General features: G+C 45.5%; 1 protein-coding gene across 1 annotated transcript in view; it reads right to left on the minus strand.

The window, feature by feature from the left end:
- Positions 1–13,947, minus strand: part of ddx10 (DEAD (Asp-Glu-Ala-Asp) box polypeptide 10) — a 104,570-nt gene that overhangs the window by 76,991 nt on the left and 13,632 nt on the right. Inside the window, exons 11-13 of the mRNA XM_036524239.1 lie at positions 5,257–5,344; positions 3,715–3,803; positions 950–1,376 (exon numbers count right to left, since the gene is read on the minus strand). Of these exons, the coding sequence (XP_036380132.1) occupies positions 950–1,376; positions 3,715–3,803; positions 5,257–5,344 (604 nt within the window). The remainder of the gene's footprint in view (positions 1–949; positions 1,377–3,714; positions 3,804–5,256; positions 5,345–13,947) is intronic.

The raw sequence follows: 13,947 nt of genomic DNA on the forward strand, positions 1-13,947 counted from the left end.
CACCTAAACATGGTCATTTAAAGTCTGAAGTGAAGGAAGTGCTGTTGAAAACCAAACAATGTACCAAACCCTGTAATGATGTAATGATGTAACGGTGTTACTCCACATCATTAGTGGAGCCCCTCCTTTTACTGTAAGGTGCTTTCAGAAAGTGGCTATATAAATGTCATGATTATTATTATTATCGCTTTCAGAATGTTAAATAAACAAATGTAAAGTAACGCAGAAACTTAAATGAGGCTTAAATGAGGCTTAAATTGCTTGTAAATATGTATAAAATGTATTCTGAGCTATTAAACAGTATTAAGACTTTCATACTGCATGAACTGCAATTTGTGGAATTCTGTACATGAAGCTAATTAGTGAAAGGAAACAAGTTAGCTATTGTGACCAAAAAAAAGGAAAAAAGACCATGACACATTCAATGCTACTCCAGAACCATCTGTCCCCCTGGAACTGAGTGCAAACTGTAGCACTGATTTGGCCTGTCCTTTGTGAAATACTGGCTGTGGATTTACGCAGTGAATTGTTGCTCTTCTCAGCCAAAAGAAAGCGAGAGCACAACTGAAAAACACTTTTGGCCAGATTCGGCCGTGTGCCTCCTCATGAAACAACATCACAGCTTTAAAGCTAATTGCCACGGCTCAGCTGTTCTGGCGGACTAGTTTTATTTTCCCTCTTAATTGGTCAAGCCGGCCCTGCATTCTCCTAATTACTCTGGAGTCTTGCCGGTATCAGTGTGTGCTGTGCCTACAGCTGTGCCTGCAATGCCTTGATCAACCCCTCTGAAAAGTTTCCCAGACTCAGTTATAGTTGCCGATTGTACCTTTCCCTACAGAGGAAGGAGGAAGTGTTTGTTTCTCATCCCCTGATCATTCTGCCTTCTGTTTCTGTACCCCCGCTCTGTGCCATTTGGTATCTCCCAACACACATGCTGCACGGAGCTCACCTCATCCTCAGCACTGTCCTCCAGGCTGAACACGTCTCTCCGCTTGACCGTCAGCAGGTCCAGGTCCTTCATGTCCTCCTCCTCGTCCTCGTCAGGACAGAGGGTCAGGCCCGCGGGTCGAGCCGGAGCGTCCTCCTCCCCATCCGAGCTGTCAGACTCTGCTTCCTCCTCTGAGACAGACTCTTCTTCTTCCGTGCTGGGGTCTGCTCCGGGCCTGGACTCTGCGGTGGGGGCGTCCTGGGACTCGGTGGGCCCCTCCTTCACCGCAGGCGTGTGTTTCTCACCTCGGAGCTGCGCTCTGAAGCTCTCCAGCTCATCCTCGGAGTCGCCCCCCTGCCCGGCTCCCCGGCCCGCCTCCGCGCCCTCCCTCTGCTTCCTGGCTTTGCTGAGGAAGCGCACTCTCGGAGCCACAGCCAGCCCCAGAGAACTGTGGGAAGAAGGGGTACAAACATTAATCCTTTCTGAGCTGATATCAGGGCCCTCCTGGTTGGCGCAAACATCAACAGATGCCTTTCCAATGCCTTTACCTCTTAACAAATCCCATTTTTGCAGGGGAGAATGTACACGTTGATCCATGTAAAATGACAATGCAGTGCAGGCAGCTGTAGTTACCATGTTACTTCAAAGGCACCATGGAAAAACCGCATGACTATGCGCATGATGATCTTCTTTTTTCTCTGAACTAACAACTGAACAACTAACTGAAACACTGAGATATACTCATGTTAGGGTTAAAACAGCAAGTTTTCTGTTGAGATCCCAACGGATTTATGGATAGATCCAGAGCTCACCCAAGCAGATGATGTCGGTTTACGGTCCGACCACAGTCTGCTTGTTAGGGATCCATAAAATGGGGAGACTGAGCTGGAAGCAGCCTCTCTTTCTCTCTCTGGATTATTTCCACACATTCAAGATATTAGCATGCGGTCACTTAGCAACAAAACACTGTGGCTGACACTGTTGGCCTTTGGACCGAAAGCAGTTGCTCCTCGTGCTGAGTTCCCTTGGGAACAGAACATAGTTTCTGAAAAATAACGAAAAATATGTCCTTCGTGTGTTTGAAGGAGGTCCCAAATCTCTGTTTCAAAAGTGGTTCAAGCCATATGACTGCAATCAGAAATGAGGGGAGACAGATTTAACCACACACAGATCCCAGAAATCAAGCAAAGGCAGAATCTTGAGACTGATTCTGAAGAGGAAGACTACAATCACCAGAGCCCTGAACGCATTCAAAACAACCCCAAGAGGCATACTAGAGTGTCTCAGACATACTGAGAGCAAGCCACTACAAAATAAATAAGTAAAGCTCTAGAGTGGCAACTAATCTAACAAATCGCATCTCATAGCCAGCACAGCCCAGTTGGCTGGCCCAGTAAGTGACTATCTTGACTAATGTCCTGTGCTTAACCTTTCCGCTCCACTTCTCCCCTCCTGGCCAGCGCAGGAGTATTTTTGGATTTGAATGGAAATGGGGCAGTGCTTTTTAATGTGCATCTTAAACTCCTCTGACTGAGCTGCAGTCGTGCTGGGCCTGTCGACTCAGGTGTGTGTGTGTGTGTGTGTGTGTGTGTGTGTGCGCGCGTGCACATGTGTGCTCCTGTGTATGTGTGGGTGTGTGCATCTGTCGGTGTATGTGTGCTCCTCCGTGTGCATATCTGGGTATATGTATGTCTATGCCCTCGTGTGTGTGTGTATGTGTGTTTGTGTGAGAGAGTGTGTGTAAGGCGCCTTACGGAAGGAGAGCGTCTGTAAGGCGTCTTATGGAAGGAGAGTGTCTGTAAGGCGCATGACGGAAGGAGAGTGTGTGTAAGGTGCCTTACGGAAGGAGAGTGTCTGTAAGGCGCATTACGGAAGGTGTGCTCAGGCCCATGAAAGGTGCATTCCGGCAGAGCAGACCGGTGAGCGTCAACTGAACAGTCAGCCCTCAAGGGCAAAGAAACTCTCTCCTGTACCACTAGGATGCAAACTAAGCCTAAATACAGGAGGAGGCCGTAAGTCTCTGCTTCCATCACACTCCTCTGCGAATCAGTGAGTCAAGCTCTCACGGCCTCCTCATGCTGACAGGCTGAACGCCCAGGTACAGGAACACGCCCATTCAGCAGTAGTAACTCTGACACAGCGCTGACTGAGTGCTATACCGCTGTATTCAGCTGAGAAAGGGGGCTGCGTCATCTGTAGCACTACAACATCAATCACTCTGCTCTGCAACTCCCTGCAATAAGCAGACAGCGATCTTTTCAGATCGTTTCTACCCTGGCCTCCGCACATTGGAATTCTCCCACTATAGTAGCAAAACATTATCTCTGGCAGTACATCCATTCCCTGGGCTGAATAAATCTGTGTTAAACAAAAAAAAAGAAAAAAAAGTTTGACTTTGTGAAGGAGTTGAATGTTCCTTTCGCTCCTACACAGCGGCAGCACATTGCTCCCTAAGCGGCTGTGTTTGAGGTATTTTTAGAGCTTCTATATCCCCCCCCGAAGGAGCACCCTCCGCCCCGTGTTCCTCTCCGCTGGATAAAGTACCGCCTCCCCACAGCGACGCTGGAACACTCTCGCAACGCCGATCCCTGGCAGAGAGTGGGTGGGACCCACACCTGAAGACGCTCCGCTACCCAAGCCGTGGTTATAATACCGTCCGCGTTCAAGGCCTCTGCGCCCAGATTAGCTCTGCGTTTCTGAAATAGAAGATTTTAAAAAAAGCCCAAAATAAAAACAAAAAGGCCCCGGAGTTGGGTTGGGTGCCACTTGCGGGCGGAGCCACTTACTTTGCGTACCGCTCCAGTGGCAGCTGGAACACATCAAAGACGTCTTTGTTCTTCATCAGGTAGATGGAGCGCAGGTAGGAGACAAAGCACTGAAAATGAGAGGGAGAGGAGAGAGAGAGAGAGAGAGAGAGAGAGAGAGAGGGAAAAAGGCAGTGTCAATCCAATCTCATCACGGATTTCAACAGTTTCACTGCATCTGTTCACACCAGTGCCCAGTCAGGGGGGATTGTGAAATCTAAAAGGGCACCTCTTCGTTATGCTCTCTCAATTGTCCTTTATAAAAATGTGACAGCTGTGACCGTGTTTTCCTCACCGGCCACCACAGCTAATATTCGTTACTTCAAATATGAACCTGGCTTTCAGTGTTTTGGGTATTTTAGCTAGGTTGGACATCCATTTTATTTAATAGAACTCAACTGTTTCATAGAGGCAGAAGGCCTTCCCACAGTGAAGGGTTTATTGCAGTCTGGAACTGGGACTGAGGCTATTCTACGATACCAATTATACAACCCATGTCAGAGGGCCCAGTCACTATCCCATACAAGCTCAACTGTCATTTGTGCTGATATTTTGCACCACAAATATCAATACAAGCATAATGGCCAAAATGAACAATGAGGTTTCCAATTCGCCTTAACCTCTGCTGTTAAGAAGCTCAAATGCTTTCGAAAGGTTATCACAAACGGTTACGGGACCGCTGCCAAAATGTGCTCGCCCCTGGCAAAATTCTTTCAAGCGCTGTATGTGGATGACTGGGGGAAAAGGGCCTGAAAGAGACACAGAATTAATGGCTTTAATTAAACATTGTAATGAAACGAGGGGGGGAGCATTAACAGAGATAATTGACTCAATTTAGCTTTGGTGTCCTGAGCCAAAAGCCAGGGCCCTGAGGGAAACACAAGGTGCTCTCTTTCTCTCTTTCTCTCTCTCCCTCTTGCCCTTCCAACATGGGACAAGACAGATACAGCTGCCATTGAAAAGGTTGCTGCTGTACTTCAGAGGGTGGACTGAAGCTACACAGCACAGGGAGATGGTGTGAAGTGAGGTACTCCTTCCACTAAAGAAGCGATGTATTAATTTCTTACACTACACTGCATTACGATGGATGCCTGGACAGATGCCAGAAATCAGTGCAGCAGACATGTTGAAAACAGGTAGGCAGCTTCAGCTCTTCACAACTCTGCGCGCAGTCTCAAAAACTCTGCCCACGGCACCCATCTTTACAATAATTGTGCATGAATTTGTATTCAGTCAAAGGAACCGCCCTCAGGACTGTCACCCTTCCAAACAGACCCGCAGTGGACGTCTCTGGAACTCCCCCGCTCTCCTCCGTGCCGCTGGCTCTCAGAGCCTGGGAGTGGGAGGACCTGGGAGGGAGTGCGCTGGAGCCTCTCTCAGGCAAGGCCATGTTTCCCACTGCTGAAAAGCACATCCGGCCCCCTGGGCCTTTTTGGCTACCTCTTGCTGGCTGCACTCGGGGTGGGGTTGCTGCTCTGGCCTCTGTCTCACCCCCTGCTCCCCTGCTGGGGTGTGGGTGCTTACCCTCTGCGCGCGCTCCTTTTGCTCTGTCTCCTGAGCCAGGAAGGCCTCCAGCTTCTGCTGCACTTCGGTCAGCTTCTCGGGGTTGACCCTGAAAAAGACACCCCGCATCCTCGTGTTACTCTCAACTCCCGCTGCGCAGAGGACCGAGCTGCTCTCGTCTGGGTGTAACCTGCGAAAGTGTCCCCTGGGCAACGCTTTTAGTAAGTCATTTAAAAGACAGCAGGCAGTCTAAGACACACCTCACACAGCATAAACCTTTCATATTCAAACACTTGTGCTGCGCAGCAATGGACATTAAGAATGGTTACTTTAACCTTTACAAAGAAAAAAAATGATCATACACTGCATTTCTACATCATTTTACTTAGATTTGATTGGTTGAATGTCAGAGGGACAGAATTAGAACTTTTTCTGCATGATGTTGGAAGGAAAGGAAGAAACTGCATCTCATCATCACAAAATTACATCCTCTGAAATAGTATAACCCATAGACCCATACAAAATTAAATATATTGCATATAACAATTAAATATTTTGTTCAGCTCAAGGATATATTGAAAATATACTTAGAATATATTAATGCAAAGCAGAATTATCTTGCAGTACACCAAACTGGCAATTATTTCCATTTTACTGTTCAAGCTAAAAAATATATTCTCTAAAATACATTCTTCGTATATAATTTTTTTGTATGGGGATAGAACAGGAAAAGTCCCTCAAGGAATGCCGAAGTGAACCACTGACACTTGTACACGGCAAAAAATTCCATACCATACATGTGCATTTCAGGTCACAATCATGAATTAAATTTTTTTCTTCATTTTAGACCATTACAGACAGAGACTTATCATCACCAACCACTACATAAAAACCATTATGACATGAGACATGACTACATGAATTGGTTGTGCAACATGGTATTTCTTCTGTTTTTTCCTTTTTGCTTATGAATACACTTTTCTGTAAGGCTGTACATACAGCTACATTGTCAGTAAACTTTACCTCAGAAACATACTTTCTGTTCATGAAGAAAACTGCATTTATGAAAGCAGTGTAGCTGAGCAACAATTTTAGAAATCATCTAATCTATTACCATTGAAATTAGATTCATCAGCAAATTACACTTACAATTGGTAAATGAATTTAAAAGTTTAAATCCCTAAATCCCTAAAAAGGTACACCATGTCTTCCAAATTCCCATCGGTAAAGCCAGTACAGCAAAGCTCCAGCTACATTTTTCACACCCCTCTCACAGCACAAGGTTGCAATCAGTTCAGACCCCAGGCTCAAAAGGAAACCACCACTTGGTTGGGATGCACCTGAAGAGATTTCAAAGTGCTCATGAGTAGGTGTTTCGAGGTGGACTGGAAATGGGTTCAACGAAAAGCATGAAGGACTTAACCCTTAAGTTCAGAAAAGATCCGAGTTTGGTGCGGCCGCTGACAATGTGGCCGTGGGACAGCCGGCTGGCTCTGTGGGAGAGGTTGCATTTAAAGGACCGTTTTACAGACAATTACACACTTCTGTGTCACACCAGTCAAAAGAGAGAGCTGTAATTCTAGAAAAGACAGGCCAAAGTGGTGACAAGGTAAATGTCATCCCTCTGTCCTAAAAGTACAGCTAAAACTTATCTGTGAGGGAGCAGTCAGCTAGAAAGAGCAGCTTTGTACAGCCAAGAGATTAGCCAACAGGCCTTTGAGCTTTGAAAAGACAACTTCCAAATGCCTTCAAAGCTTAGCAAATGAGGAAAGGAGGTCACTGAAGCTGGTGAGTAATCATTCAGATCTTATTTTTTTTTCCGTCCCCAACAAAACTTTGTCGGCCTTATCGGCTTAAAAGGATTCCCAAATGAAAATATCCTTCAGTGGGGAAAAAGAGATTCGCCCTAAGAAAAAGAAGAGGCTAATTGATGTCAGGCAACTAGTCAACCCCCTGGCTCGAGAAAACACACAGCACGTGAGGACCAGGGACAAACGTTCAAACACGCTGACGCCCTCATTTTTTTTGACATTTAAACATTCGCCACGTGATTGAAGAGGAAATAAATGCTTGGATTAAAAAAATCCACATAAAGCTTTTGTCTAATTGAGTGGATCTTTTGTGGAGCTGCCGTTCGGGTAATGAAGGAGTGTGCAGAGGTGGGGGGGGGGGGGGGGGGGGGGGGAGACAGTTGCCCCTGGTGCCTTTTGTTTGGATGTCAGTATTAATTACAGGCTTGGATCAGCTCTCACTTCGCTGTAGAGGACGACGAGTCACAAGACAATATTCTGCCCAGAATAGTTCACCTTCGTTTCACCTCGGATATTACTCCCTGATCACACCTAGAGAAAGCAGCAGGCCTATGCCCTCCTCCATGTCATACACCACAAACTAAGAACTTCTTCAGCTCCGACCCAGCACAAAACCAGAACTCACTGTAAAAAATGCATAAATACGAAAATCCACAAAAAACTAGCATGCAACTGCACAACATGTCAAAGGCACTTCTCTCTTCAGAGACGTTCAGAACTGTACTGATGTGGGATACGGTAAATGCTTCACAAACTAACACACAAGTTCTGAGACACCTTGGTTTTGGCATCTTGCCAAAACTAGATTTCTAATTTCTTTCAAGCCTTTTTTAAAATATGCAGAGGAAATAAATGCTGCAAGGTCTCCATGCCAACTAGGCAACGGCACTGAGGAGCGAGCTCTGTTATCACACCCCTCAAAGAGCTCATATGAGCACTCCTTTAAAGGGACACCCACCATCCAAATGATGTGACATGAGGTACTGCTGCTACTACAGCAGCAAGCACACACTTCTGATTAACTTTAGATGCAAGCATCTTCAGTTGCAGCAGGCACTTAAAACCAACCACGTCCATAAAATAACAGGCCAAACGCATTAGCTAAAGCGGAGAAGTTAAGAGGATTTAGTGCAGGGCCACATATCTTAAGTGTAACTATATGCTGGGTATTGGCAAAGCATTTAAAAAACAGGATTTCACAGTCCCTTCTTGCAGTGTGGCTGGTCGCACAGGAGTCATTCACCATCTGATGAGCTCAAAGATGCTGCAGCAGACGAAGCTTTTCAAACACAAATGAGTGAGCAGCACATGCAATGGCCATCAGCAGCAGAATTACATTAGGGATAAATGTGGGCACATGAAATCCTCATAGCAGCTCAACACCCACCAGAAACATGAACTCTGTGTGCTGCCGTCTGGCAGAAACAAAGCTCTAGCACATTCACAAACAGCGACCGTGACCTCTGTAAAAATCTGAGCCCAGGCAGTACACATGGAGGATGCTTACTCACATTCAATATTCAATTCAATATTGCCCAAGTGTCCCCAGTATCTAAACACTATCCAAACACATTGGAAGACATTGGCCAGCAGTCAGCAGTGGCTGGAAGTGCTCAGCCCCAGGAACATCTAGCCCCTTCTGCTCTACTGGGAAGGGGGAGGGGGGGGGGGCCCCATGGTCTTCTCAGTGCATCTGATATGAGCAGCAGGACATTTCAGAGTTCACCAGAGCAGCATGGATATTCAAAGCCCAGCCCAAGTGCCCGAGTGTCGAGTGCCTTCGTCTTTTGAACAGGATTTGAAAAACATACATAATTCAGCAGGACTGCTGACCAGTGGGGCCGCTCCTCGCAGGCGTCTCCTCGGGTCGCCCCAGCTCCTCTGGCTCCCGGCCGACAGCCCTGCCGCATGGAGGGGGGATTATGGGATTCCGCCTTGTCTCCCATCACTCTTCCAGACCTCGACCCTTCAGCCGCTTTTTCAATACGATTCAAGTTTTTCGATCTGAGGAGTCTGTCAGCGACCCTGTGGAACCACTCTGAGGTTTCCAGTGTATCTGATCATCGAGCGGTGTGCTACATGATTCAAAGCGCATGATGAGGGGCTCAGACAGGAGGCTTCAAGGACACGCTGGAGCCGGGCGGGTGCAGCACAGCCTTAAGCTCCTTTATTCAGGTGAATAGCGGACGATTAAGATCTCTCTGCTCTATCGTTCCTCAGGCACTTCTTCACATTGTCACTGCCGCCTGAACTGACTGAGTTAGCGGTGTCATTTAGGAAGGACAGGGCAGCATCTTTTCCTACTATCTCTCAATACATGGTGATAGAAAAGCTGGGCACGCAAACACGAGACGCCACCTGCGTTGCTATAATCAGGCCTCAGAGCCACCAGCCATCTGTTAGCACTTTGCGACTTTAATGTTATATTCAGAGAACATTAACAATATTAGCTTTGATTCAGTTAGCTTCCGTAAGTTTAGCCAAGTCTGACAAGGTAACGAAAGAGCGAAGACTCTAAAACAGTTCACAGAGCTCTGCCGGATGTTTCTGTTTCATGGAAAGTCACATCATTTGCATCAAAAACCAGACAATTCCTATGTCAACACTGCCAAACACACAAAAAAAGTTGTCAAAAGAATGTCTTTTGTGGTTCATTAGGAACAAATGCGTTTAATCCTATTTTTCACAACATTAGCTCTGTGATTGTTCTCCGAAGACTTATGCCCCACCTCACAAGTCACTTTCACAAGCCAATAGATGTCTGAATAATCAGAGGAAACTTCCCCACAAACAGTGCATACTTTCCTAATGATATCGCCGCAGCATGCAGTGCATCTAATCAGTTCAGGCAAATTCAATTACAGGAGAGATTTCCAAATGCTCATTCCTAATAAATGTAAGAAAGGTTGGCAGGAAATATTGGACATTGATAATTACAGCTTAAGGTGATCAAAACTGATTGATATAACTCCTTATTGTTTTATTTAGGTTATGATGATATCATGAATATTAAGAATGTAATAGTGATTTATTTCTGCATTTGTCCCTGTTATTAGAAATGACATTGGGCTGTACAGAGAAGCATAAGTTAATTCACACTATAATGACAGCAATGAAGCCCTCTGTGAAATTATGAAATGGTACCCTAGAGTTCACCTTGCTATGAAAATGGCTCTTCATTAACATTCGGTTAATGCTGCTGGCTCGGTAGCGTGGGTTTCATCTCTTTATGAAATTCATGTCATTTATTCCACTAAGCATTTCAATTTAGGTCGAAGAACTGCTATAAACTAGATGGACATATATATCATTTGTTTGGTCATTAAAATCCTGGGCATGGGGTTGGTCAAAGTGGACGTGCTTCCATAACCTCACTCAAAATATATGAATAGATAGAATAGAATAGAATAGACTTTATTGTCATTGCACGGTGGGGGTACAACGAAATTGTGGGACGATATGACTTGATATCAAACATATTAATATGAAAATTCACATGACAATAAGCATCCACAAAAATCATTTACTACAGAATTAGCCTACAAAAGACAGAAACTGTAGCCTGACCTTTAGGTACTTAAACTGGGAGAGTTCAGGAAACATTCAATGATATAAATAGATAATAAATAGATAATATGCTGAAATAGATAATAAATAGATAATATGCTGAAAAATAAAATAAATAAATGAATAAATAAGCTTGCAATAGCTTAAGGCAAGCTGAGCACACAAATACTGTAATGAGTATGAGCAGAGGCTCTAATTACTTGGCCACTTGCTGATGGCCCCACTGGTCTCTGAGACACCAGTGCATAGATTGCACATGGCACACTGACAGGTAGAGGGCGCTGTTATGCACAACTCACCTATGTCTCTGAGTCATAGAGATTGCCAGTGCTCAATGAGATAGCCATTGAGATGACCCTGAACTACCCCGCTCCCCCGGCCCATGGCGTAGCAGACCCAGACGGCATGGCCCTGCCGTGTCCCCGCGTGACGGCTGCAGCTGAGGGGGGCTCCCGCTGTGAGGGTCAGTGGGGTGATGGGAGCTTGGCGCCGGCTCTGCGGGCTGCCACTTCCCGGATGACCGGGTAGATCCGGCGATACCCTTGCTCTTATAGGCCGTCCCCCTGCACGCACCGCCACGCTAACGGTAGACACAGCAGGCAAAAACGCAGTGTGATGCTTTTCAGACCACAATGTGTGGACTCCACCAGCGCCGTGACCCGCCAGCTGTCAGTAACAGCAGCCGGAGGAGAGGACAACAGGGGCTGTTTACAGGACGTCTGCTGATTTATTCTCCGGTCATCTTCTTTCTGCACGGTTAGCGGGGCGGATTTCAATTTGCAGCTCAAAAGCCCATACAGCTACCCAGAATCACAGAGGTGAGAGGCTTAGTTAAATTAATGTTTCAGTGGAAGCTTCTTTTATAATCATTTTACATCATCACCTGCAATAGAGAGGTGTGAAGCTCCCCAGGAAACAACCTGCAGTTCCCTTCACACAAGGGCTTCTGGAACAATGGCCTCCCTTTCTAATTTAAAGAGAAGAATGAAATCTATTACTGCTGCAAAACAGGTCGCGCTCCGTTTCCCCTAAAAAGTTTCCCTGACGGCAACGGGATGTGTACTGCATCTGACAGCACCGGAAAAGAAACCTACCCACGCTCCTGCATGGCACTCACTCCCTCCAAAAAAAAAAAAAACAGTAATTCCCGTTTTCGCACACAACAAACAAGAACTAATTTCGTGGAACCGAGCTTGAGAGCAAAGCGGCCCCATAGTGTGCTGTAGCAGCATGAGAGACTGCACACCAGTGGTACTGACAGAGGCAGACGTGCTGCGGTTTCTCAAGTTACTAACCTCAATGCGAGCGATGACATTAGCCTACATTTGTTCACAAAGACATATCTCACTGTCCCCACAAAGCTCCAATCTCGGCCAGATGTCCTGAGGGAGGTGGGCTGGAATTCATGTCCTCTGTTCCCCCTGGCTAAAATGTCCTTAGTGAAACAGTGCTTTGAGGTGCCCACAAACATCACCCTGGGGTCGTAAAATCACTCCTCTCAATTCCCATTTATCGTGTCCCATGGTGCAACTCACCAGCTTCAGATAAAGGTCAGAAAAGACAAATGCAAATAACACCTTTGTAATCTTTCAGTACCGACTGCAAAATGTGAGAAAATTATATTGTCTAAAATAATTCACAATTTTCACAAAATATTCCCAGCATATAATTACAGACTGCAGCCAGATAATTGGAGTAGTAACCAGTCATTTTCTCTTAAACAGTAATTTTTCTCTCTTACATTTCAACTTTTAATTGTAATGACAAAAAACACTGAATTTAAAGAGTGCCAGTGTTGATCATATGCAAGTTTAATAAAATGATGGAAGTATAGAATTGACCTTTGGACATGGAATTGAGCATTTCAAAACTCAATCAAATAGCTTGCATAGCTATGGAATTTAATGGACTGCAACTGGTGTAATACCCTTCAGGCAGGCACCACTTCCCAATCATTTTAACTACTGCATATTTAGTATCAATTATCTAAAGCAAGCAGGAGGAACAAATAAATTAGCTGTAACTGGAGTTTGGCTTTGCAAGCGGCTGATAGCATGACCGCAGTGAGAATCAGCTCTGCAAGTGTGAGTGCCAGCATGTCCTAAAATGCCTCACAAGAGGAAGAATGTGGGATCATTACAAGCCGATGAACTACTGTTCAATTCAATGCTAATTTACTGAGATAATGACTGTTATTTCAATCTGAACTGTTCGGATTAGCATTTTTTTATTAAAGTACAATCTAATTCTAGGAGATGGAAAAAAGATGAAGGGAAAATGAAAATACATATGCATAATAAAATGACGGAAACAACCAAATTGACACCTTCACAAAATATAGTACCAGAAGCTGGTACCGCAATGTCAATGCAGTCTAGCTTTAGAAATTAGATTGAGTGATGTGAAAAGGTCTTCTGACCCACGGAAGAAAAGATAAAACAGTCAGAGAGAAACAGGCAGACAATGTAGCCAGTTTGAGAGATTCTGAGAGATCCCGGCAGCTTGCTTTTTTTTTATCAGTAGAGTGGCCCTTCACTGTCAAAAGGTTGGGGGGGGGGGGGGGGGGGGGGGAGCAACTGTATAACTGGCGTCCTTCATTCTTCAGCGTAGAGTGCTTTCTTCAAAGGGCCTTGGGGTGGAGGAAGGGGGTCACACTCTCGGCGAAATGTTATTATCTCTGGTGTTATCCATTTCTCATCCACGTCCCTCCCAGCTCCCCCCTCCCTTTGTGGGCCCTGCTCTTCCACCCTTCCCCGGTGGTAGGGGATGCTTGTATAAGCATTACAGTCCAAACACACTCCACAGACTGCTGAAGCTTTCGACTGGACTGCAGGAAATCCTGTGCTCAATATGAGCCTTTGGTGCTTTTACTTCACAACGTTTTGGTTGATAGGTGTCTGATAGAGACGAATTCCACATTCTCAGTGACCGAATGAAACCAACTATGCCAATCAGACTGCTAATCAACATGTTTCACTCTTAAAAGGCCATCTCCTCTAAACTCCTCATCCTGTATGCTCCCTTCAAAGCAATGCTTCCGTAGACTGAAGCACAGGGAACCCTACAGCCAATCTGCACGCTCCCTGGTGAAGAATGGATAACATTGTGGGAAACTACAGAGCATGTGTGAAGTGGAGGATTAATAATGACCTCAGTGTGCTCGGTGTTTATGATTTCTGCACAATTCTGCATAATGGATCCAGATTTGGCAACACTTGTAAGATGGTGTGGGAATCACAGCAGTGTAACCAGTCCAGGATACAGAATGACCCTTAAAAGCAGATATTAACTTATGAACAGAATAAAGATAGAGTGCAGAAGTCACCCCACAGAG

This window comes from Megalops cyprinoides, chromosome 3 (assembly GCF_013368585.1).
Source record: "Megalops cyprinoides isolate fMegCyp1 chromosome 3, fMegCyp1.pri, whole genome shotgun sequence".
Taxonomy (NCBI): Eukaryota; Metazoa; Chordata; class Actinopteri; order Elopiformes; family Megalopidae; genus Megalops; species Megalops cyprinoides.